The sequence below is a fragment of the Sturnira hondurensis genome, unplaced genomic scaffold (genome assembly GCF_014824575.4).
Source record: "Sturnira hondurensis isolate 20B ecotype Veracruz unplaced genomic scaffold, ASM1482457v3 Scaffold0005220, whole genome shotgun sequence".
NCBI lineage: Eukaryota > Metazoa > Chordata > Mammalia > Chiroptera > Phyllostomidae > Sturnira > Sturnira hondurensis.
Window position 1 is genome coordinate 4,388,062 of NW_028077851.1, and position 22,798 is coordinate 4,410,859.

The 22,798-nt window shown below is 49.0% G+C and overlaps 1 protein-coding gene across 4 annotated transcripts in view; it reads left to right on the forward strand.

Annotated features, from left to right (window-relative positions):
- PHKA2 (phosphorylase kinase regulatory subunit alpha 2) overlaps nt 1-19,725 on the forward strand; it is a 66,932-nt gene extending 47,207 nt beyond the window's left edge. For 2 of the 4 annotated variants that reach the window (XM_037046257.1, XM_037046258.1), the window contains 13 exons: nt 511-644; nt 1,068-1,224; nt 2,076-2,155; nt 2,347-2,425; nt 2,530-2,659; nt 3,238-3,339; nt 5,859-5,977; nt 6,749-6,778; nt 8,247-8,300; nt 10,346-10,516; nt 12,600-12,653; nt 13,367-13,567; nt 14,267-19,725. In XM_037046257.1, the coding sequence (XP_036902152.1) occupies nt 511-644; nt 1,068-1,224; nt 2,076-2,155; nt 2,347-2,425; nt 2,530-2,659; nt 3,238-3,339; nt 5,859-5,977; nt 6,749-6,778; nt 8,247-8,300; nt 10,346-10,516; nt 12,600-12,653; nt 13,367-13,567; nt 14,267-14,437 (1,482 nt within the window). In that variant the 3' untranslated portion in view covers nt 14,438-19,725. The remainder of the gene's footprint in view (nt 1-510; nt 645-1,067; nt 1,225-2,075; nt 2,156-2,346; nt 2,426-2,529; nt 2,660-3,237; nt 3,340-5,858; nt 5,978-6,748; nt 6,779-8,246; nt 8,301-10,345; nt 10,517-12,599; nt 12,654-13,366; nt 13,568-14,266) is intronic. The other 2 variants (XM_037046259.1, XM_037046260.1) reach the window with 2 other exon arrangements.
- The last annotated feature ends 3,073 nt before the right edge of the window (nt 19,726-22,798 follow it).

The window sequence follows — 22,798 nt, forward strand, 5'->3', positions numbered from 1 at the left end:
GAGTATTTTAACCTAACCTCAATTATAGGCTCTTAAAATTCACATACTGTTTGTTTTTGTTTTAAAAAATATTTTATTGAAGTGTAGCATATATAGAAAAGTATATAGAATGTAAGTATACAGTTCAATGAATTATCACTGAGCCAATAGACATGGGGAAATGACCAACCAGCCTCTGTGCCCCTCCCAGTCATGTCTACCCCTCCACTCCAAAGGTAACTGCCAGCATAGATTTGAAGATCAGGGGTTAGTTTTGCTGTTTTTTGACCTTGGTATAAACAAAATTCATATACATTTTAACCTGTCAGTCCAGTCTCTTGCAAACATTGACTGACACAGCGATTCACTGATCAAAAATAGTAAAGCACATAAATAAAAAGCTACAAAAGATTCACTGAAATCCTGGAACACAGTGACAGAGTTCCAAGACCGGGTTGGTGTGTAACTTCCCCATCTCAAAGTTCACATGCTCAGCTCTTCTCCTCTGCTTTTTGGCTTTTGTATGGCCAGGTCCCTGAAGGTGACTTCCAGTGGCCCAGAGACGATCGTGGTGATGTGGACTGTGAGAAGCTGGTGGAGCAGCTGAATGACTGTTTGAACCTGCAGGACCAAGCAGACATTCTGTACATTCTGTATGTAATAAAGTAAGTTTCTGGTCTTTACTAGGCCAAGCTTTCCCCAGCCTCCTTGATTCTGTCCTAGTTGTCTTGGCCTTCCAACAAGCTGGGTCATGACTCTGTTACTCAAATTACCCGGGATCACTACAAACAAACTTCCATGCCTTTTCTGCCTGCTCACACTGGCCTCTCAGGACGAGGAGGCTGGGTGAGGCCTGGAGCTGACCATTTCCTCATGTTAGGCTTCTGTGTCAAATGGACAGAAGGCCTACTTTGGTAAGAGTCAACCCAGTCCCGAGATTCGGAGGCAGTGGGAGGGCCCTGAGCACTTGGCAGAGTGTACAGTGATTCACTCCCCTCTCCGCCGCCACGTGAGCTCTCCTGCAAGAGAACCCAGCCCACCAGCCTGCCATTCTGGCCACACTTCTGGGATTTTCTATCTCTCAACAGGGGCCCCAGCTGGGACACAAATCTCTCCGGACACCATGGGGTCACAGTTCAAAACCTCCTCAGCGAGCTGTATGGGAAAGCAGGCCTGAACCAGGAGTGGGGTTTGATTCGCTACATCTCTGGCCTGCTCAGGAAGAAAGTGGAGGTCCTGGCTGAGGTCAGAGCCACTCTTCTGGCTGTCCCTCTGTCCTTTCTAGCCCCATGCACTCTTCCTATTATGGAAGCTGAAGGCAAGCATCTCTTGTTTGTAAAGGAAACCAGTTATTTAATGTACAGGTGGAATGGGCCTTCCTCTCCTGACCTCCTACTGTTCTTGGAAGGCGAGCAGAGGAAATGAAACTGAAGTTGGTTACTTTTGTTCCTTAGCTGGAGAAAAAGGTTTAAAAAGAAATAAAACGAAAATGCTCTGTGGCTTGGCACCCTCCTAAACAGAGCTCTTTTATTTCTGCACAACCATAGTATAATCATTAATATTTTTAACTCCATGGCCCTGAAAAATCCGGAGCTGCTTTCTAGGACATTAAAGTCCAGTGTTATGGTAAGGAGATGGCATTTATTATATGTGAATAATGGGGAAACTGACAATTTCAGACTGTAATATGGTTATTAACCCTTAATATTGGTATCTTAGGACTCATGACAGTCCATCCCACTTGTGACATATCATGGAATCTAATGTGTTGGCTACAGTGGGTGGGCATTAAATACCCACTAACAGGCTCTGCAGAGCCAAGCCTGGGGCCACATTTTGGGAACATGAAGATTACAGGGATGCAGCTGTGCCTGGGTTGCTCAGTCTGGGGTCTGTGCATGATTTTTTTTCAAATAAATGGCAACAAGGGTCATGAAGTTTGTAAAGGTAAATTTATGGTTGTATTGACAGTACCCTTCCCCTTTGGCTTTGCTCATTTTCCCCTATTCCCCTCTCCCTCTCTCCCTCTGTCTCCCCCCGCCCCCTCTCTCCTTTTCTCCCCCTCTCCCTCACCCCTTCCCCTGCATGATGAGTAGGCCTGCACAGACCTGCTGTCACACCAAACACAGTTGACGGTGGGCTTGCCACCAGAGCCTCGGGAGAAGATCATCTCTGCGTAAGTCTTCAGCCTGGGGCCCTCAGGTTTGTGGGGGCCATGGGGAAAGTGGTGTCATTCATCATTCAGGAAGAGAGTCTTCCACTGTCACTTGGGAGCTTCCAGCAGGAAAATGAGGATCTTCCACAGAGGAAGAGGAAACACCACTTAGGTATCTTTCATGGTGTTTGTGTCCTGATACTCATTCCTAGGCCCCTTCCCCCAAAGGAGCTCACAAAACTCATCTACGAAGCCAGTGGGCAGGACATCAGTATCGCCGTCCTCACACAGGTAAGCTAGCTGGGGAGGAGCAGGACTGTGGCCTTCTCCAGGCTGCAGGGGCCTTCACCACCACGTGGTCTCTGAAACGCTGACTCTATGTGTGTCTGCATCAGGAGATTGTGGTCTACTTGGCCATGTACGTCAGGGCGCAGCCCAGCCTCTTCGCAGAGATGCTCAGGCTCCGGATCGGACTCATCATTCAGGTGATGGCCACGGAGCTGGCGCGGAGCCTGAACTGTTCAGGTGCAAAGTGTGGGTGGGCCCTTGGGAGCCTCTTGCAGTTCAGCCCTGGAGAGCCCCACCCAAGTACTCTGGAACCTGAGCCTCTTTGCCTTTATGCATCCTCCTGCTTCACCTGGTTCTCTAGTTTAGATGTAACTTCCGCCAGGCCATCCAGCACAGGGTGTTGAATTTCATGGGTCACGGGGAAATGAGGGATTAGAATCTTCTGTCCTGCTCCCGACACCTAAGTTCCTTACTGTAGCTCCTTGCAGTAAAATCATCCCCCACTTAATAACACCTCTGCTGTGAGAAATCCTGCCAACTGAAACATGTAAATCAACTACAAGGCACATCCCAATGTCAGGACCATTACAATGTGGAAAATATGTGTTTGAGAGTTAAGAAAATACACAACATAGGCAGTACCTTTTAGAATCATCAATGATCAGTATATTTCAGCCCTGAAACCATGCGTAGGTAAGCTTCAGCAGGGAAACCTGCCACGCCATTTTTTGTCACCACCCTCAAGGCCCTCTTGACTCTACCTTCACCTGCCAACAGCCCTACGTCTAGGACACTTACGAGATGTTTGTTTTTAGGAGAAGAAGCTTCTGAAAGTTTGATGAACCTCAGCCCTTTCGATATGAAAAATCTCCTGCACCATATTCTAAGTGGAAAGGAGTTTGGCGTTGAAAGAAGCAGTAAGTAAATGCTCATTTTACCTCTGTGCAGAGGGAAGCAGAGAGGGCCCGACTGATGCGTCCAGCATCACCTGCAACTGCTTCATTTATGTACAGATTGACATCAGTAATTACACTTTGATATGTGAGGGTAAGGCTCCTACTTTACTGAGATGGACAGTCCCAGGTGCAGGGTTCCCTCTTGTCGGGCTTTTTGAGCCCTCATAGGCTTGTTGGGTGAGCTGTGGTCCCACATGGGCGTGGTGTGCACACATCTGCACCCTGGCCTGCCACCTTCCTCCTGCCAGGCCCAGGTACTGTCACTATGCATGGGTGTTAGGACAGGTAAGGTAACCAGGGTGTCAGGATGAAAGGACTGTCTTTTCTGAACACCTGAGTGCCCACATTTTGGTTTGGACAGAAGTGTCCTCAACCAGACCCCAGCCCCCTTTATGCGGCCGGGAAAACAGCCCTCTCCAACCTCACAGCACCTTCTTGCTGAGTGAGTTTGCTTCTTCCAAGGCTGGCCCACTCGGTATTATCTGTACCGGAACCCTGTGTGTAGTGCTAGGAAATAAAATCACCCAAGTCCTGGTGGAATTCTGTTCTCAAATGCTCTCTAATTGTAATTGAAGCAATTATCACTTCTCTTCCTCATAATAAAGCAAAATGATTTGCAGACACATTTGTGAATTTATTTCATCAAGCCAAAGAAATGCAGTGTGGGCTGTCATTCTTTTCATTTAAGAAGAAGGACATTGGGTACTTCATATTTTTCCCCAGACTGTGTGCCAGCCAGCTAACAAATAGGCATCATGCCATCAGATGTGTTTTGAGGACTTTTCTCCTTTCCTGAAGGAACAGTGCTTGAGATCTTTTCCAAAAGTAATTTTCAGCCCTGCCCAGGTGACTCAGTTAATTGGAACATTGTCCAATACACCAAAAGGTTGCAGGTTCGATCCCCAGTCAGAGCACATACCTAGGTTGGGGGTTCAATCCACAGTCAGGGTGCGTATGGGAGGAAACCGTTCAATGTTTCTGTTTCACATCTCTTGCTCTCTCTAAAAAAACAAACAAACAAACAATAAACATACCCTCAGATTAAGATTTTTAAGTAATTTTTAGTTCTTCCAAATGCTCAATTCTTGTAATATAAATGCACAAGATAAATATTTAATGTGTTATGCTCATCAAAGCAATATGCATATATTGACACAGATAGTTACTAAAATTTTGCTATTAGATGTAAAGGTATAGATGCTTACAAAACTAGGAGTGGAGTAATATCACTTGAAAGCCATAACTTTGTGTAATTGCAAAGAAAGCCAGAAGAGGCCCTGACTTTTGACATATAACATCACTTCTTAATTGTCCTTTGTAATTGTTCAATTCTTATAAATTGGGACACGGAAATAGTTGTAGCATTTTGATTAAATCCTGAGATGTCTGAGATAAATATTTCCAGCTAGTGCTTACCTCATTCAGGCCCCACTGGAGCCTCCCAGACCCTTTCGGCTTCTTTCCGGTATCTGTCCTCCCTCTCTAGCTAATCACTGTTTTTTTTTTTTTCTGGGTTCCTCCCTCTCTCCTGTCCTTATTTGGACAGGTGCCCCCTTGCTCCTTATTTGTCTTTACTCCCTGGGCAGTGCCCTCCACTGCATGGCTTCAGTGGTACGTTTGTTGGGTAGCTGGGCCATGCAGGAAGTGATGAGGTAGCTGCCTGAGGAAGTGACCTTTGAACTGGTCCTACAGAAGAAGATACGCCAGGCAGTGCGGAGGAGGCAGGGCGGAAGGGAGCAACATATGCAAATGCCCAGCATTTTGTGGCCAGTCTGGAGTGGAAAGCTAAGAGGGGCAGGTGAGGCTCAAGTCCTTAGGCTTTGTGTGCCGTTGGGAGGACTCATTGGGCCTTATCCTGAAGAGCTAAACCTGGAAGGGTTCTGAGTGGGCAATGACACGATCACACTCTGCCTTTTAAAGTGATCACTGTGACCACAGCATGGAGAACCAGTTAGCAGCGGACAGGGCCGCAGGCAGGTGTGGGTCTAAGGCTGCTGTAGCAGGTTGGGCGTGAGATGATGGAGGCGTCTCTGCCCCCTCTGTGATGGCAGCAAGGCACTGACCCTCGGGCAGCCACGACTTCTCTGCCTCTAATCCTCGGTCAGCTTGTTCTCCCAGGAGTAGAACAAACCGAGCAGTCTGTTTCCTACGAGGAAGATGTGCTTTTGGAGAGAAGTAAAGAAGTTACTTTTTTTAAAATAACCAATTCATGAAAGGGTTTTACGGCCTCCAAGTATTTTCTACATGCTGCTTAGTGACGTTCGTTCTCATTTATTTGCTCAAACACACATTGAGCCTGGGCCGTGTAGCAGTTATGGTTCCAGGTGCTGGAAACAGCACTGAACAGCATAGATAAGGCCTCCTCTGATGGAATTTATACTCGAGGCGGGGAGAGAGATGGATAAAAATAAGCACATCACACATCTTCCTTATGGTGAATACTATTTAGTTCCTAAGAACCACATGTGTTTCCCCTCCAGTGCGACCTATCCATTCCTCTACATCCAGCCCTGCCATCTCCATCCATGAGGTGGGACACACTGGAGTCACCAAAACCGAGAGAAGTGGCATTAACAGGCTGAGAAGTGAGATGAAACAGGTAAGAAGAGGTCCTAGTGCCAATGGTGCCGGGAGAGAAGTAGTTTTCCTCCCTGGGCTCCCCTGAGAAAGTGACCGAAACCCAGGGCATGCAGGGTGTGGCCCGTTCTTTAGAGAGGATGTGAGATCCTTTCTGTGTTGGAATCTGAACACACTCTGTACCCAGATATCCCAGAACCACTCCCAGATGCTCATCCTTAACTTTAACATGTTATGTGAACATTCCAGAAAACGCCTTCCCCATGTTTGCCTCTGCTGCTGAGAACTGCTCACGAGTGGGCCACAGCCACTTAAAAAATAGTCATGCAAAAAGTAGCTGCATCATCTCTCCATGAACTGTGTCCTTCAAATGAAATAACCAGAGAAATCTAGCAATAGTATGAATGATACCTGTTTTTTCCACTAGCCACAGGTGTCTCTTTTCTCTGTCACTTTTATTTCACAACAAATTGCTTCTGAACTGAACCCACAGGACTACAAGTCAATGGCTTTTCAGTCCTAATGTGCTGGTACTGTGCTAGGGCTTGACCATGATCAGAAGGAAACCTTTTCCTTCGGACCATGACTTGCAGTGAGAAATGTGTTCAGATTTTCTTCTCTATTTCAAATGATGACCCACTAGACTGAGTCCAGGAGGCACTAATGGGTCACAATCCCGCACTTGGACTAATGCTTCCCTGGGTTGTCCAGAGGGCAATAGAAGTATAGAAGTAGCGGGGCATCCTTGATTCAAAACTGGCTTATTTATTTCATGATGTATTTTTACTTTCAGATGACTAGGCGAGTTAGTGCCGATGCACAGGTGAAACATCTTTGTCTTATTTTGCCCTTTACTGTGTGTGCTTCATGTTCTTTCTGGCTTGAATGTCAAAAGCGAGGCTGTGAACATGAGAGTCTGAATGTGTGGAGAATGGTTCTGCCCATCAAACAGGCTTGGGTGGAGGTGGCTCCACAGCTGTGGCAGGCAGCGCTGGGGACAGGCAGAGTGCTGGACTTGAAAGCAGGAGAAATATCCGTGTCTCAGATGTTTAAACAAAATCTACTTATAAAACTTGGTTTTGTAGGGTGCTTTGTGAAAGACATGGTCCCAGGCTTTGCCTTGGCAGGAGTTTCTGTTTCAGACAAGAAGGAAGATAAACAAGAAAAAGTAAGCTGTAGTCATTGATTGTATCAGTAGAAAGAATACCGCTATTCCTATTCCCAGATTGCCTTGGGAGGAGGTGGATTTAACCCTGGAAGGAAACAATGTAAGGCTACCATTCTTTTATATCACCCTGTGCCATGCTTCCTCCAGAAAACCGGAGTCACGTTCCTGATGATTTAATGTCTCCATGACTGAGAGAGTGTAAAAGAATCATATAACGATACGCAGCCTTTCTGTGTTGTCCCAGGGCAAAACACCTGTGTTTTGGCATCTCTCTCCAATGTATCCTCTTTGCAAGAACAGACTTTCCAAACATGTTCCTTTGCCAGCCACTCGGTGGCACTGTCCCTCTGGTTACTCACATCCCCATGGCGCCTTCCAGGGAATATGGGTGGTTCCTTCTGTCTCCATTTAATGTCATCCTTGCGTATTATGGGGACAAAATGACCACCTTTCTTCTCCGGTGGCTTTATATTCAGTTAGTAAAGTACACGTTTTGTATTTGGCCACTTCCATCAAGGAAACATTTCTCTAAAATGTAATAGATGCCATGGTATTTTAAATTTCTCTTAACTTTTGCAAGAACACCATGCATGGGTGCACATGTGTGTGACAGGCACTATTAAAGGTACATTCTAGATTTTTAGACGAGGAAATACTTATTCTGCCAAAGGTCTTCAGCCTGATCTCATTCATACATTTAACAGACATCTACTGAATGCCAGTGGGTACACGATGTGAAATGCTGGTTATGGGTATTTTGTTGCTCTCTATAGATTTTCAGAACTCTCAACATAAAAGATTAGCATTTCATGGCTGTGATTTGGGAAAATAAATTCAGTCCTAACTTGATGAGGAACCCCCTACATCTGAGTAGAATGCGGTACCATTTCATACTGAGAGAAAGAACATTTCCCAAGTTCACCGCACAGAGCCCTAGAGTTGCCAGCGCCCCACCCAGCCTCTGGGGCTGTTTGTCTGGTTGCCGAATGAGCACTTCTGTCCATCTGCGTCCTCTGTACCTTTTTTTCTGTGGGTGTTTTCCGTGCTGTTTCTGTGTTCCTCCTCTCCACTTGTGCCTTTGGTATCACTGCACACCACTGAATAGACTCTCTTTGTCTTGTAGCTCTTTTCTGTGAGCCAGGCCGTGTCCAGCAGTTCATATTCCTCCAAGTCTATGGTAAACCATGCGTGCCGATCGTTGTCCCCACCGCCGCCTCCTTGTCTGTGGTGTCTCAATCCTCTTGTTGCCCTTCTCATACTCCCACTTCATCCCTAACTCCTGAAGATTTGAACAGGTTTAAGTGTCTTCACTTGACCGTCAGTATTAGGAGAGTGGACAAAGAAAGCGGAAAGCCGAGAAGTTCTTAAACTCAGCTTTGTTTGTCCGTGAGCTTTTGGAACTTTGGCAGCTTTTCTGTGGAGCCGCAGTGGTGAACCATTGTCCCCATATGCTCATTAGCTCTGTGTACTCATAATGCCCCTGCCTGGTGTGAGGCCTCAGATAAAGTGCAGGCCTAGGAAGTATTGCAATTGCTGAAGCGAGTCTGAATCTTCCTCCTGAAATGGGAAGGAGGAAACCAGCTGAGTCATTGATGAGTACTGCTGTAATTACTTTTATTTGTATCTAATTGTTGCCGTATTTAAATGGCAGTAATGAGCCCAGTGGAATAACCCAGCAAACAGGCTTTTCAGAATAAGATTTGATAAAGTCAAAATGACTCCATAGAGAACACTCCTACCTCCTGCCCTGGTAGCATGCTAAACATTTGCATTTCATTTTTTTTAAAAAGATTTTATTTATTTATTTTTAGAGAAAGGGAAAGAGAGGAAGAAAGAGAGAGACAGAAACACCAATTTGTGGCCGCCTCCCATGCTCCCCCTACTGGGGGACCTGGCCCGCAACCCAAGCATGTGCCCTGACTGGGAATCGAACCGACAACACCTTGGCTCTCGGGCCTGCACTCAGTCCATTGAGCCACATCAGCCAGGGCTACATTTCCTTTTCAAACCTTTAAATTTAATGTTGTGCACTGAGAAGTGAAAGTGCCAGGTAGTCCAGATAATATGTAAGGATGAAGGTTACCCCTTTCTAACCTGGAGACCATGCGCTGAGAATCCATCCATGGGAAGAAGCAGGTCCAGAGCCTTGCTGCAGAGAGGGAGCACAACATGGCCTCGCCCCATCTGCTGCTACTGTGGGGGGTCCCTTAATTTGGTCCTGGTCTCTAGGCCCCTGCTGGGAGCCTCGAAGAGTTGCCTCTGCTGTCATGGGCAGGCTAGCTGAGGCCAGAGCAGGACTGCGCCTTACCCCAGCACATCTCTCATGTAGGTCAGAATAAGTCCAGCCTCGGGCAAGGAGGTGGGCAGGAGATGGCACCCTGTCCCTCTGCTTCAGCAGAGCATGTGTTCCTGGCTCAGAGGCAGCCGTTGCCCCAAATTAGGATAACACCCCATGTTGAGAATAGGCAGAACAGAGAGCAGATGGAAAAGGACAAGTGCCCATACCATGCTTTCTGAGGTCCTCATTACGAAATGGGGATCCCCAGCCTTTTCTTTTTTGGTTTTGGCTCCGAACCCTCCCCCGTGCACCCCACCCCCACCCCTTGTTATGTGTTGTGTTCTCCGTTGCGCTGAAGTAAAGTGGCACTTTGACAATTGTCTCCCTGGGCTGCAACACCTCTGGGGGACTCACCTGCTCCAAGGGCCTAGTGTCTCTCTCTGGGTGCTCCTGTAGCAATGCTAGAAGGCCTTGGCAGTGAAAAGTGACCCTATGAGCACTTAGCACCAGCCAGGCATGCTCTTGGGGTTTTCTGCATCTTCATTCAGTGAATGCTGCTAGATAGTCCGACTGTTGTCCCCACTGTGCAGATGAGGTCTCGTCCTGGAGCCAGTGTCAGGGTCAAGGATTGGTGCAGTTAGTGCTGAGCCAGGATTCCCAGCTAACCCCCGAGTCTGTGCTCTCACCTGCTTGGCCTCCCAGCCAGGTTCAGGTCTGTGCTGCTGCGCTGCCTGATAGGGCCAGGCGCAATGCACCACAAAAGTTCAGTAACCAAACTGATGCATGAAAGAGTTAATCCAGCTTCAAGAACTGGTCGGACTTCAATCAAGGAAACCACATTACCCTCTGGGAAAGTGGTGATCTGCTGTTTCCACTAGTTCACTGGGCTGTCCTGCAGAGCCAGCCATGAGGCTTCTAAAGGCCACGCACTGTCTCTCTTGCAGAAGTCTAGCACGCCGTCCTCGCCCACCGGCACATCATCGTCAGACTCCGGCGGGCATCATATTGGCTGGGGGGAGCAGCAGGGCCAGTGGCTGCGCAGGAGAAGGCTGGATGGGGCCATCAACAGGGTCCCTGTGGGATTCTACCAGAAGGTGTGGAAGATCCTTCAGAAGGTGAGCTTGGCTGCTGTGCTGAATTCCTCAGGCCTCGGAGCTGGGGGACACACACTCCCAGGGAAATGAACGGATCCCCCTTACTCCCTTAGGGAGGCATGGTGGCACCTACTGGTATCATCAAGCAGCATGTGGCTGCAGAGTAAGCGAACACATAACACCTGACCTTGCATAGCACACAGCCTAAAGCAGGGTTTCTTCACCTTGGTTGCACTGACATTTGGGGTTGGGGAATTCTTTCTGTGGGGTCTGTTCTCTGCATGTGGAGTATTAAGCAGCATCCCTGGCCTCTACCCAATAGATGCTCATTGCACCCCCTCCCCCAGTTGTGACAACCAGAAATGTCTTTGGACATTGTCAAGTGCTCCCTGGGCAGCAAGTCACCCCTGGTTGAAAACCACTCACGGGAACCACAGCAAGTTACAGAAGGTGACAGCTCAGGCTGTATGGGGCTACTGCTGACGTATCAGGAACATAGAAAGGTCAGAAGATAGACAAGAACCAGGGAAGGCAGGGAAGGCTTTGGGTGAAAACACTATGACATAGATGACCCACAACAGCCCCCCACCTCACCATCCCTGAGCCCCCTGCACAGTTAGGCAGGCACGGTATCCACGCTGTTCAGTGACAAGACTGAGCATTTCCCATCTCGGGGCACCCTGTCAGGTCCTAAGCGCTCGAAGGTCCTGAAGGCACAAGCTCTACACGCCCTGGGCCTCTGCCTCCCCACGTGGAAGACAAGGACCCCAGACCCGCTCACCCTAGCGCTTACTAGTCCTGTGGCTACCAGATGCAGCTGCGTTTTGCAGCTGCCTGGGGCCATGAAAATCTCAGCAGAGGTCATCAGAAAAAGATGTAAGGGGACAGGCACAGACTGCACTGCACTGACCGGAACATAGGAGAACCCAGTCCAAATGCCTATGGCCAAGGAGGAGTCCCTGGGGGGAGCCACGCCCCTTTGCTCTCTGCACTCACATTCTGCCCCGCTCTGACATCAGCCCCAGAGCATTTCTGTCTCCCTGGGTTGCACTACAGCCTGTCTTTCCTCTTGCAATGGGCAGGACTGATTTTTTTCATAAGCTAATTTTGTTAGCTCATTTCACAGGAGGAGAGGAAAGAAAAGTCATCCCGATCGAGCACATACAACAAGCCCCTTCCCAAAGCCCACTGTAGTATTTCTGTGGCAGAGTCCCAGGACTGCTAGGGAACCTTTGGCTTCCCTGTGTGGGGGGACTGAGGCCTTCCTCATCGAGCTGGGCATGGGGAGGTCAGAGCCGTCCCTGTCCTCATGCAGCTGGGCTCCTGGTCCCCACATGAGAAAAGAGCCCTCGGAGCCCGCAACGGCCTCTAGTTCTCTATTCTCTGCCTCTTCTCAGGAGGCACGGATGTTTGCACCCGCTCTGTTGTCAGCCTCCCAGGGACAGGGGTGGGCAGCTGCTGCCAGCCAGGACACAGGGTTTAGAAGGCAGCCAATTAGACTAAAACAAACTATTCCTAGGAAATCTCCCCACTCTTCCTGGGACATCACACACTTCCATCTACCCAGACTTCCACTGGTTCAATACCAAGACACTTTTATTATGAAAAAGCAGCATTTTGTACTGAGTTGGCGCTTGATACTTATATACATGGGTGTGCGTGTGCGTGTCTGTGCATGTGCTTGAGTTTTTTGTGATTGCTGCTTATTATAGCAATCTCAAAAATAGATGCTTTGCAAAGGCACAGAAGTAGCACTTCACCAGCAGGAGCCATGAAACTCTCCCTTTCTATGACACCAGTGGGGGTCTCTCTGCCAAGTGAAATGCAGAGCTTCCACAGAGGAGGACCCAGCAGCTCCTGGGGTGTTGTTCATGTGAGATCTGAAACATGCCTGCTGGTTCTCTAGAATCGTTCCATCAAAAACACAGCCTGTGGGCAGTGAGAACAGCTCTCTAAAAATAAATGACAGCCTGGCGTGTTCCAGCCCTCATGCAGGTTTCCAGGGCAGAGTGACTTAATTGTGTGTATATGTGCATGTGCGTGCACACGTATCAATCACGTTTTGGAATCTGACTGGCATGTGATGTGTGTGTTCTGCCTGCAGTGCCATGGTCTGTCCATCGATGGTTACGTGCTCCCGTCCTCAACGACACGAGAGGTACTGCAGGAAAAACCCAAACGCCGGCCTTCCACCATTTCCACCAAGTACTGTATTTCACAGACTCTGACCACTGATACTTCTTTCAAGCTTCTTACATATATAGATGGGTCACTGGAAGGTCTGATCTTTTTAGCTACTCAACCGTAAAATTTTGCAAAGTTCTTTCTCACATTTACTAGTATTACCTTTTGTCCTTCCTGTCAGAAACAGCATTTCTGACTATCAAGGTCTTTAGATTTGCCCCATAAAACCCTGTTAAGAAGAAACAAGCAAAGCTGCATGCCACAGTCATGAGACCCCTATGCAACCCCCCTCTCACCTCTCTCTGCTGAGAGCAGCCATTTTCCCTGGTTTCTTTTCTCCATACATTCTTTTAAAAACTGATTTCTTAGTTTTGACCCTGCCCAAAGCACCATGCCATATGCCACAAGAATGATGAAGAATGAAAAATAAGACATGGTCCCTGTCCCCAGGAACTCAGAGTCCAGTGGGTGAGGCGAATCAAGCTAGGACAAGGCCAGCTGCCTCCCAGAGCATGGCCCTGGGCTCCTGTTCCAGAGGGTTTCTGCTGACAGAGTCAGGACAGCGACCAAAAAGGAGGCAGCATGTGAGCTGAGGTCCCAATCCAGTGGGTGTTGTGATTAGCACTGGTGACAAGGCTGTGTCTGTCCTGGCTCACTCCTGACTACCCTGACGGGTGCCTTTGGCAGATGACCCCGCAGGAGATCAAGTTTGCTGTCCATGTTGAGACGGTGCTGAACCGTGTGCCCCAGCCTGAGTACCGGCAGCTTCTGGTAGAAGCCATCATGGTCTTGACGCTGCTCTCGGACACGGAGATGAACAGCATTGGAGGCATCATCCATGTGGACCAGATTGTGCACGTGGCCAACCAGCTGTTCCTGCAGGACCAGGTGGGTGTGCCCGGGCCTGCCCAGTCACGCCAGAGCCAAGGTGGGGACAGAGGCAGAGTAGCCAGTTTGGCTGACATTTATCTAGGCTGGAGATCCTGTGTCCAATACGAAAGAATGTTCTTGAACAAAGAAAATGTCACCACAGATGGTGAAAAATGTCAACCATTTGGTTAGAAAATGGCACAGTGGCCACTTGGGAAATCTAAAGACCTTTGAAGATGGACAGGCCCGTTTCAGTGTATGTTTTTTTTTTTTAATTTTTTTAATTGACTTGAGAGAGAGAGACATCGCTTTGTTGTTCCACTTATTGATGCCTTCATTGGTTGATTCTTATATGTGCCCTGACCAGAGATTAAATTCCACAACCTTGGAGTATCGACACAATACTCTAAGTAACTGAGCTACCTGGGCAGGGCTCAACATAGGTTTTGGTGCAAACACCATCCTTGCTTATACATGGCCCTGGGTAGACAAAACCACTTACTTGGCACCCAAAGTTGCGTTAGAAGCCACTCTCGTTAGAGTCAGTGATGCCCTGTCAACTGGGGTGTGTAGGAACCCAGGGCAGTGTCCAGAGCAGAGGCCAGTGTTCTCCCTGGACACTGTAGGCTCTCCTCCCCCAGGCCCCCAGCACAGAGTCATCACAGGGCTGCAGGAGCAAACTCTGCTCATCCTATCCTCTGCCTTTTCTTGCCGCAGATGTCAATTGGTGCCATGGACACCCTGGAGAAAGACCCGGCCACAGGCATTTGCCACTTCTTTTACGACAGTGCTCCAAGTGGGGCTTATGGGACAATGACCTACCTAACAAAGGCAGTGGCTTCTCATTTGCAGGAATTGTTGCCCAATTCAGGCTGCCAGATGCAGTAGGGCCTCGGCACTCTGAGTCTGTCACTTGCCCCCTAGCCTCACTGGGAACTTTCTTCTGTTGCCCGAGATCCCCTGTGCTGTCACAAAAGCATGTCTCATCAGAAGCACCGGCAGGGCAGAGATGGCAGTGACTGAAACCAGTGTATAGCACGCCACAGAGAAAACCAAGGAATCCTGTGCCTCCCCAAGGAGCAGCATAGGATCATTGTCTAGGTCCATTTTCTTGGCACATTTGTCAGACCATCTGGTCTCCTGGAGTCTCAAGAGGAATTGGAAACTGGTCTCTTTTCAGAACAGAGTGAACTGAGAAGCCAGCTTAAATTGGCTTTCACAGAGAGTTACCAAAATAGGTTTGGTGAGCTACTGCACATATTAAAGATACCTCCAGGAGCAGTAGCTAGACAAGCCAACCTGGACAAGTGGAGCATCTTAACAGGATGTATTCTGTTTGTGGACCAAAGAGTTTACCAAATAGAACAACCCTAGCTTTCTGAGGAAGCTTGGTTTTCTTGTAGTTTTGCTTGCTTTCTTGACATCTTATTTCATTGCCATAGCTACCTTCATTACCTTTGATTCATGGTCTTCAAGGATTTTATCCTGACTGCCTGCAAATTAGGAGTTTCTCCTGCTTTCTAAGATATCTCACATCTCCTGGAATCCAGCAAACAAGAAACAATGTCAGGGAAGGAGAAAACTGTTCTGATAGCTGGGCCAGCTGTTGTGGGGCTGCAGCAGGCGGGGGGTCCCTCTGGAAGGCCCATCACCCTCCACCCCTCCCTCTGGGGGAGCCAGGTGATGAGTATGTGGCACCAGAGGGCATGGGAATTTGTAGTAGTGTGCTCCCGCAAAAAACAATGCTCTCTTACGATAAAGCCGGGCTGGAGGCTGGGGACTCAAGTGCTTCTCCTGCAAGCACTTCCGGTTGGAGGCCTTGAGCGTAGAGAATCCAGAACAAATCGTGACCAGGCAGGGCCTCGCCAATCTTTTGCCAGTGTCCTGGGGGATAGAGGTTCTCTCCAGCTGTCCCGGGGGTGGGGCAATAGGCAACAGTGTATATGAATAATGGAGTTGAAAGGACAGTCAACTGGTGGCCACATGGTGAACTCTGGCTGCTTGAGAGTGATGGGTTGGATTTGTGACAACTCTGCCTCTGAAATGGGAACATGGTCATCGGATATTCGCTGGGAAGTTTAAGTGACAGTGGAGAAACGTGATGTTCTGGCTGCTTTGAGTGGACATTGCAGTGCCTGATGCATCCTCAGAGTCAAGATGTAATAAAGACAGTTATTCCAGAAGCCAAGGGAAGTTCCTGATAGTTCCTGCCGAAGAGCCTCTTCTCGGTCCCAGCCAAATACTTGGCAGCTGCCCCTGGGAGAGGCAGCCCAGATCACAAGTCGCGGTGCACCTACCTGGACTCGGTGGTGTCCAGGCGCCGTTCACAGGGAACATCAATGCCTCTGTTTTCCATGTCTTGAAAATACAGTACTTCCCTTTATGAAGTACAGAGTAGTTACTGAAGGGAAAGGCTCTGGAATCTCTCAGCTTCTACTCCCATGCTTATACATGCTTTCTCTCCCCCCTTTCCTTGCCCTTCTCCCCACCCACCGTGCCATTAATATCAGTATGTAAAACCATTCTCCTCAGATTACTAGATCCTTACTTCATTCGTCAGCTTGTGCTGAGAAAGTGCTTTCTGTGCCTGTGTGAGAATACAAAGTGAAATGAGATGCAACTCAGGGAAGGTCGATGTGAAAAGATGGCCACCATGCTTTATGGTGGCGGCGGAGAGCCTGTGTCAAAGAGCCAGACAAGGTGCAGGATCCCCTCACAACACTGGCACTGGTGGGGCAGATCCCAGTGACAGCGTGGGCACCATGCTGCCCACCGCCACCCCGAGCTCCTGCCATGCCTGGGAGCCTTCCTGTTCATGCTCTTTCTTCCTTGGGAAACCCATTTACTCCTATTTGCCTCTGAGGGCCCAGGGCAGGTCACAGCCACCCAGGTTTCATAGTAGCATTTCATAGCCTTTATTTTTGCTGTTCTTAAGACACACTTGCCATAAACAGGGCTCATGTAAAGTTTACCTGCTAGACTCCCTGGTGGATCTTTTCAGACACAGATAATGTAGGAATGGTACGAGCTGTGAAAGTTCCACTTGCTTCTTGGGCGAAGGCTCAGGAAGAGTTACAGCCCTCCGAAATGAGCCAGGTGCTAATTTAGAATAATCACCTGCCCGTGGATGACGTGCAAAAGCCACGGATGCTGTGTTTGGGCTCACCAACAGAGATGCGGGCCAGGAGAAGAGCCATAATAAGCAATTCAGCCAAGCCTTCAATTCACTCTTTTGAAACCTCAAATGAAATCCTGAAATAGTACTGCATTTCCACAAGCATCAAGCTGTCAGCTTCAAAGAAGAACAGGCTTCTGAGGCTTGATCCCTTTCACGAGCAGCTGAGGCCCACGCAACAAAGAGGAACAGATGTTGCAGGGGCCTGTCTTGACCATCCTGGTCTCGTGGTTTTGGGGGGTGGGGGTGCGTGATTTCCTATCTCCATCCTCAGAGCACAGAGGCCAGTTTTGACTTTTTCTGAGCTGGGGGTAGCATATTCTGTTTCAGAACCAGATGAAACACGTCTTTGAACATCCTCAGCTGAAAAGCAGCCAGTGGCTTCACCTGCTGCTCGCCCTGGCTTTCACCCAGGTGAATCCAGCAGCAAGGAGGAAGGTTCAGTCTCTGAGTCCAGCTTGCCTTACATTTCAGGTCTGACCTGGGCCAGTTATTTACCCTTTGTGTTCCTCAATTTACTCATCTGAAAAATATGCAGGAAGCCTGCAGACTGGTACAACAGTAAGCCCAGGGAAACTGCAGGAATCCCCCCAACACCCCCTATCTCTGGCAGTCAGGGCCCATGGCCTTCCCATTAATAGGAAGCCAGCTGTGTCTGACGGTGACCTGGGCTGGGCTCTATTGGTCATGCCCCTGTCTCCCAGAGTGGCTATCTGTCAAGGGGTCAGTTAGACCTTCTGCAACTCTATGGAAGTGTGATGGATGGAAGGAGAGACTGTTACCCATTAGCTGCCTAGATAGAGTGCATGTAAATGCTCCCCGTGTAAAGAAAGAAAAAGAAAAAAGACCAAAGATTAGCAGGGAAGAGAAACAGTTTGTCAGCTGATTGGTGCCATTTATTTCTGGACAAGAAGACAGGAGGCACAGCCTCCCTTGCTGTAAATTACACAGAACCATCTCTCAGTTCTATTGACTCGTGTACAAGTCTGGCAAATAGCTTTTGTCTTCACTGTTTCCTTTTTGTCAGAGGGTACAAAAGCCTCCCACCCCCTCCCTTGGCACCATTGTCCTTCAAGGTGACTTATGCTTTCGAAGTCCCTGCCATCTGTTCCATGTGTCTCTGCACTTTGCCTGGTCCCAGAATTCATTCTGTTCTCCTGGACTTGGCCCCCAACAGCTCTGCTGTGAGGAGAAAGAAAAGCTTCTGTCACTCTCTTAGAGCCCCCTTGCCCACCACAGGAAGCCATTTAGGAAAATCCATGTCCTCGAGTCACCAAAAGAGTTCTCTGAGGAATAAGAAGACCAAAACAGCAGGAGAAACTGCTCTCAAGTCTGTTGCATGGAATGTTTGACTGATGGTCTGAGAGAGGAAACAATTTCATCAGAAAACAGTTGTTTGTGTGTTTAAGGAACATATGTGCAATTTTGGCAAAAATGTCTTCTTAGAAGGACTGGAATAATTGGAACCAATGAACTCTGAAGTCATGTGATGATTCATTCCTCTGCCTTATTGCAATATGTCAACTATTCTGAAAAATGAATTTCTCGGAAAGTATTTATTGTGCATTGCTCAGCATGCAGAAACGCGGGGTAGGGTAATGGGAGATGAACACAGTGACTCTTGGGTTTGTGAAGACAGCTAAGGAAGGATACTTCCCAGCCTCCCATGAAAGCATCCTAGCACTTGGTGTACCAGGACCTCCATGTCTCAAACCTAAATCCTGAGCAGCTTTGGCCTGTCTCTCAGCGGGTGGCTGCCAGATGCTTCCACCTCCAGCTGGTATAACTAGAGCGCCAGGCTTTGCAAAGGGCATGGGTTTGGGGCTGTCCAACATGGGACCAAGCTGTATCTGAATTGTGCATGGGGCCAAGGTTGTGCCTTACGTGCCCCCTGTTTTGAAAGAGCTTTCCAGGTACAAACCCAGGATAGGCACACCCAGGAGGAGCCCCAGTCACTGGCTCTAATTTCTCATGGCCTCAGTGTCACCCTTTGCCATTGTGTCACAGTTTTTACTTGGAAATAACAGCACCTCTGGCTGGGTAGGAAATATATTTCTTAAGGGATATTGGATAAGTCACATGGTCACTAGGCTTGGCACTTCCTCAGACAGGAACAAGGACCCATGTCTCCTCTAGGTGCTTCTAGGCTCACAGCCTGGGGCTTGCACCACAGATGTCCCTCCATGCTGCCTACCATCACTAGGGTCATGGCCTCTGCTCTTTTGGAGACTGAACATGAGGCTTTCACCTGTCATCAGAGTGGATTTCACACAGCTGCTAGCTGTCAATTCAGTCTTGGGCAGGTGTGTTGCATCAGCTTGGGGGTAAAGGGGCAGGTTTTTAGCTGAGAAGGAGATTGGAAAAGCCAGTATTTTCAAGTTCCTCCTGAAGTGGACGTGGGGTTGGCATCATAACGTGGCAGATCCCACAGACCCATGAAGGGGATTTGATGCCGAGCATCCAAAACTTAGTGTTGACTATAGCCAGGACTCTTGCCTTTTACTCATTTGTCCAGAAAAGGACCTATGTCTCCTCTCCATCCCCAGTCTGCCCTGAGAATTGACCTAAGAGGCATCTGCACCCTTTGAGGAAGAGTGTGCAGCAGGAGTGAAGAGGGGCATGCCGGGGACCACCAGCCTGTGCAGGCCATTCCAGTACCCCCTCTGGGCTCAGCTAGGACAACTGCAGTTTCTCCCTTTGGGTAGAAATGTTACTAAGTCGTCATGGCTGGATCGCCACTGCTACCCAGACAGTCAAGAGGGTACCTCTCAGCATTCAGCTTCCAAGGAGCTATCACAACCCTCCTGCTGGGGCCCTGGAGGAGTTACTGGGACTCACAGTATTTTTGTGACCACCAGCCCAGCTCCATTAGCCTCTTTCTGGACCCTGAGTGACAGCCCGTCTGGGACAAGACAGGAATGATTGTTGCATCTTTTCCTGGTAAGTCTTCAGCCAGCTGGAGGATTTAAAAATAAAGAATTGGAATTGCTTCCAGATGTAAGCCTCTCTCCTGACACTGTGGATCATTTCCTTCAGCTGTCACCCAGGATCCGTGCCTGAGCTCTTGCACACATCCCAGTGACTCTCGTGGGCTCAAGGGAGCACAGGCATGGAAGTCAGCTGGCCTCGCTGCCGCTCCCCTTCTTCTCCCTCTCCTGTGGCAGCGGCACCAGGTCCCACGGCTGTTCCCTCTTCCTCCTGAACCACAAGAGATCCAGAGCTAAACGGGCCCAGGAGGCTCCACGGTGGCTCTGTGAGGGCCCTGTACACAGTCGGGGGAGGCAGCTCTTTGTGCCAGGCGATGAAGAAACTGCTCAGTGGGCCCTTGCCATGTAGCATGGCAGCTTGTGCTGACCTCACAACCCGAATCTCCTGAGCTGACACATCCTGCAGGGATCCCACACACACACCTGCCATATATGTTCCTGTCCCTGGTCCTCTGATGGAGAACAGAGATGGCTTCTGCACTGTCAACACACATTTATGCAGTTGACACTGTGCTTGGCAGGCTACAGTATAGACAGCTCCAGGCTTCGTAAGGGAAGAGACAAAATAAGAAAGTCAACAGGGATAGATGGGTGGAATTAGAGCCCAGAGCCAGAGGAGAGTTTGAGCACTGGGCCCGCAGAGGCTGGAATGGGGGTTCAGAAGGGAGGATGGCAGAGGCTGTAGCACAGCCCTTTGTCGCTTGATGCCAGGGCCCAGTCCTCCACCAGGACCAGCTCTCTGTTTTCTCCATGATGCAAGGTCAAAGAAGGAAAAGGCCACACTGGTGCTGCCTGTTGACTCTTCAAAACCCTGCTCTGGGTGTGATGGACCCCCTCCACCCCCAGCAAGTGAAGGGTAAGTAAAATATTCCCCTGAAAAACTGGACGTCAAGCCAAAAGCTTCTTAAGAATATAATCCATCAGTATTGAAGTCAGTCTTATTGATAGATGGCAAAGTGCTGTGCTAGGGCTGGGGGTGGATATGACAGCTGGGTGAGGCCATCTTCACAGCTCCCTATAGCTCCACCAAGGGGGCTAAGAAGCCAGCATCTGATTCCTCCTCCCTCTCCCTGTGCAGACAATAAACAAAGGAGCAGTTAGATGTATGATGTGACAGAACAACAAGAGCCAAGGACAGGACAGGAATAACATAGAAACAGGGCAAGGAGGCCTAAGAATGGTGGGGTCTGTCATATGGGATGATTAGAGGAAATCTCTCATAAGGCAGCATTTGGTCAGAAACCTGGAGGAAGTAAGGCATCGAGCCAGGGGATACCTAGGGGAATAGCATGCCAGGCAGAGGGAACAGCCGGTGCAAAGGCCCAAGGCAGGAGTGCATTTAATATGTTTGCCGAAGGGGAAGGAATCAGAGGGCAGAAGTGGTGCCATCAAAGGGAAGAGGAAACTTCCCTTTGTTTTTGGAGGTGTTTGGGACAGAGGAATGACTATTACTGCCAATCCTTCCAGAGATATTTGCTTTATAGGGAAGCAGGGGACAGGGTTTTCACTGTACAGCAGGTTTGGAGGAACTGTCTTGGTGTGGGGCGAGGGGAGGGGGGTGGGGTGAGAGGAGAAGGGAGCAAGTGCCGAAGGAAGATGATTTGACTTCCCTCCTCCCGCTCTCAGAAGCTCCTGGAGCAGCCTCTGCTCAGCTGCTGTTTAGTGGTAAGAATCTGGTAGCTAGAAAGTGGAGGCAATTGACTGACTAATAGGGAAATTATTCCTGTTCTCTTCCTCAACCCTCCTCCCCTGTCTCAGGCTAACCCTGTGTGGTCCTTCAACCATTTTCAAACAAAATATCTACACTTCTGTACCCAGCCATCGCCCCCATCTGCCTGCCACACTTATGGGGATGGATGGGGTGGTGATTTTTGTGCCCTGTGCTGTGAGGGTCCACAGAGGAACGCTGGCTGAGAATCCGTCCCCAGTCCCCAGTTGTCACCCTTAGGCTCAGCTTTGCTTGCTCTTGACTGCAATTGGAGAAATTTCTCCTTATTTGCAACCCAGGGGGTTTCAGACCTCTTCTCTGTCATCTGCAAGCACCCACTCAGCTGCGTTTCAAGTGGGGCATTAGAAAGCACTAAAAAGACTGTGGGGCTGAGGCCTTCTAGGCTCTAAAGGCTTCGCATTCTGCAAACCGTTCAAAGGCTGCTTCCTCTGCACTTTAAATAGATGTGCTGTGCTGAGTTTTAAATTTGACACATTTCTTTTTTGGAATTTAAAAAAAGCACAATGAAAAGCAAGCAAGCAGGCAAGCAATGCAGTGAGTCATCCTTGGGAGGAAGGAAGCAGCTCCCTGCTGCCGACAGTGGTCAGGGGAACGTTCCAAGAGGCTGGAACCCCAGGCTGTGCACCTTGAGGGTGAAGAGAAGGGGAGTGTGGATGGGAATAGTTGAGACCAATGGGATTGTCTCTGAGGAGTCCCTGGAATCAGGGACTTTCTCTTTATGGGTCTCAAGTCTGGGCAACCTCAGGTGTGTTGGAAAGACAGATGGAAGCAGAGAGATTTACACCGGATAACCTTTCAAGTAACATCCCTCAGATATCCATAGAGGACACAATATTGTCCACCTTACATTTGCTTAGTTACATGACTGTTATTAGCACAGAATTTTGCTGATGGGGAAACCAAGGCTCAGGAGTGGTTGTAAATTTCATGAATTCTCCCACAATAGATCAGGACTAAAGCCTGGGGTGTACGCAGAGCTCAGGGCTGGACCAACAGTGCTCTGGGCTTGGCCCTCAGTCCAAGGCCAGCCCCTAGGTAGCCCTCGGACTCCCAGCTAAAAGAGGGTGGTAAGGTTCTGCTCTGGTCTAAGGGACTAGTTAGTGCTTTGCAAACTTCACAGCTCTGAACAACTAGTGTATGTATTGTAATGTGGATACCACCACCTGAGAGGCCTTGACTAGATGGTCAGCCTTTGGCACAATCGGAATGGAGGCAGCATGTGGCTTAAGGAGTGGCACCTCCCTTTGAGCACCTCCTAGGCCTTCCCTTTATCTGGCAGGTCAGCTGGGCCTGAAGTCAGACCTCCACGATTCTCTCTGGATCTGGGTACCCTTGAATTATGCATGGTCTCTTGGTGC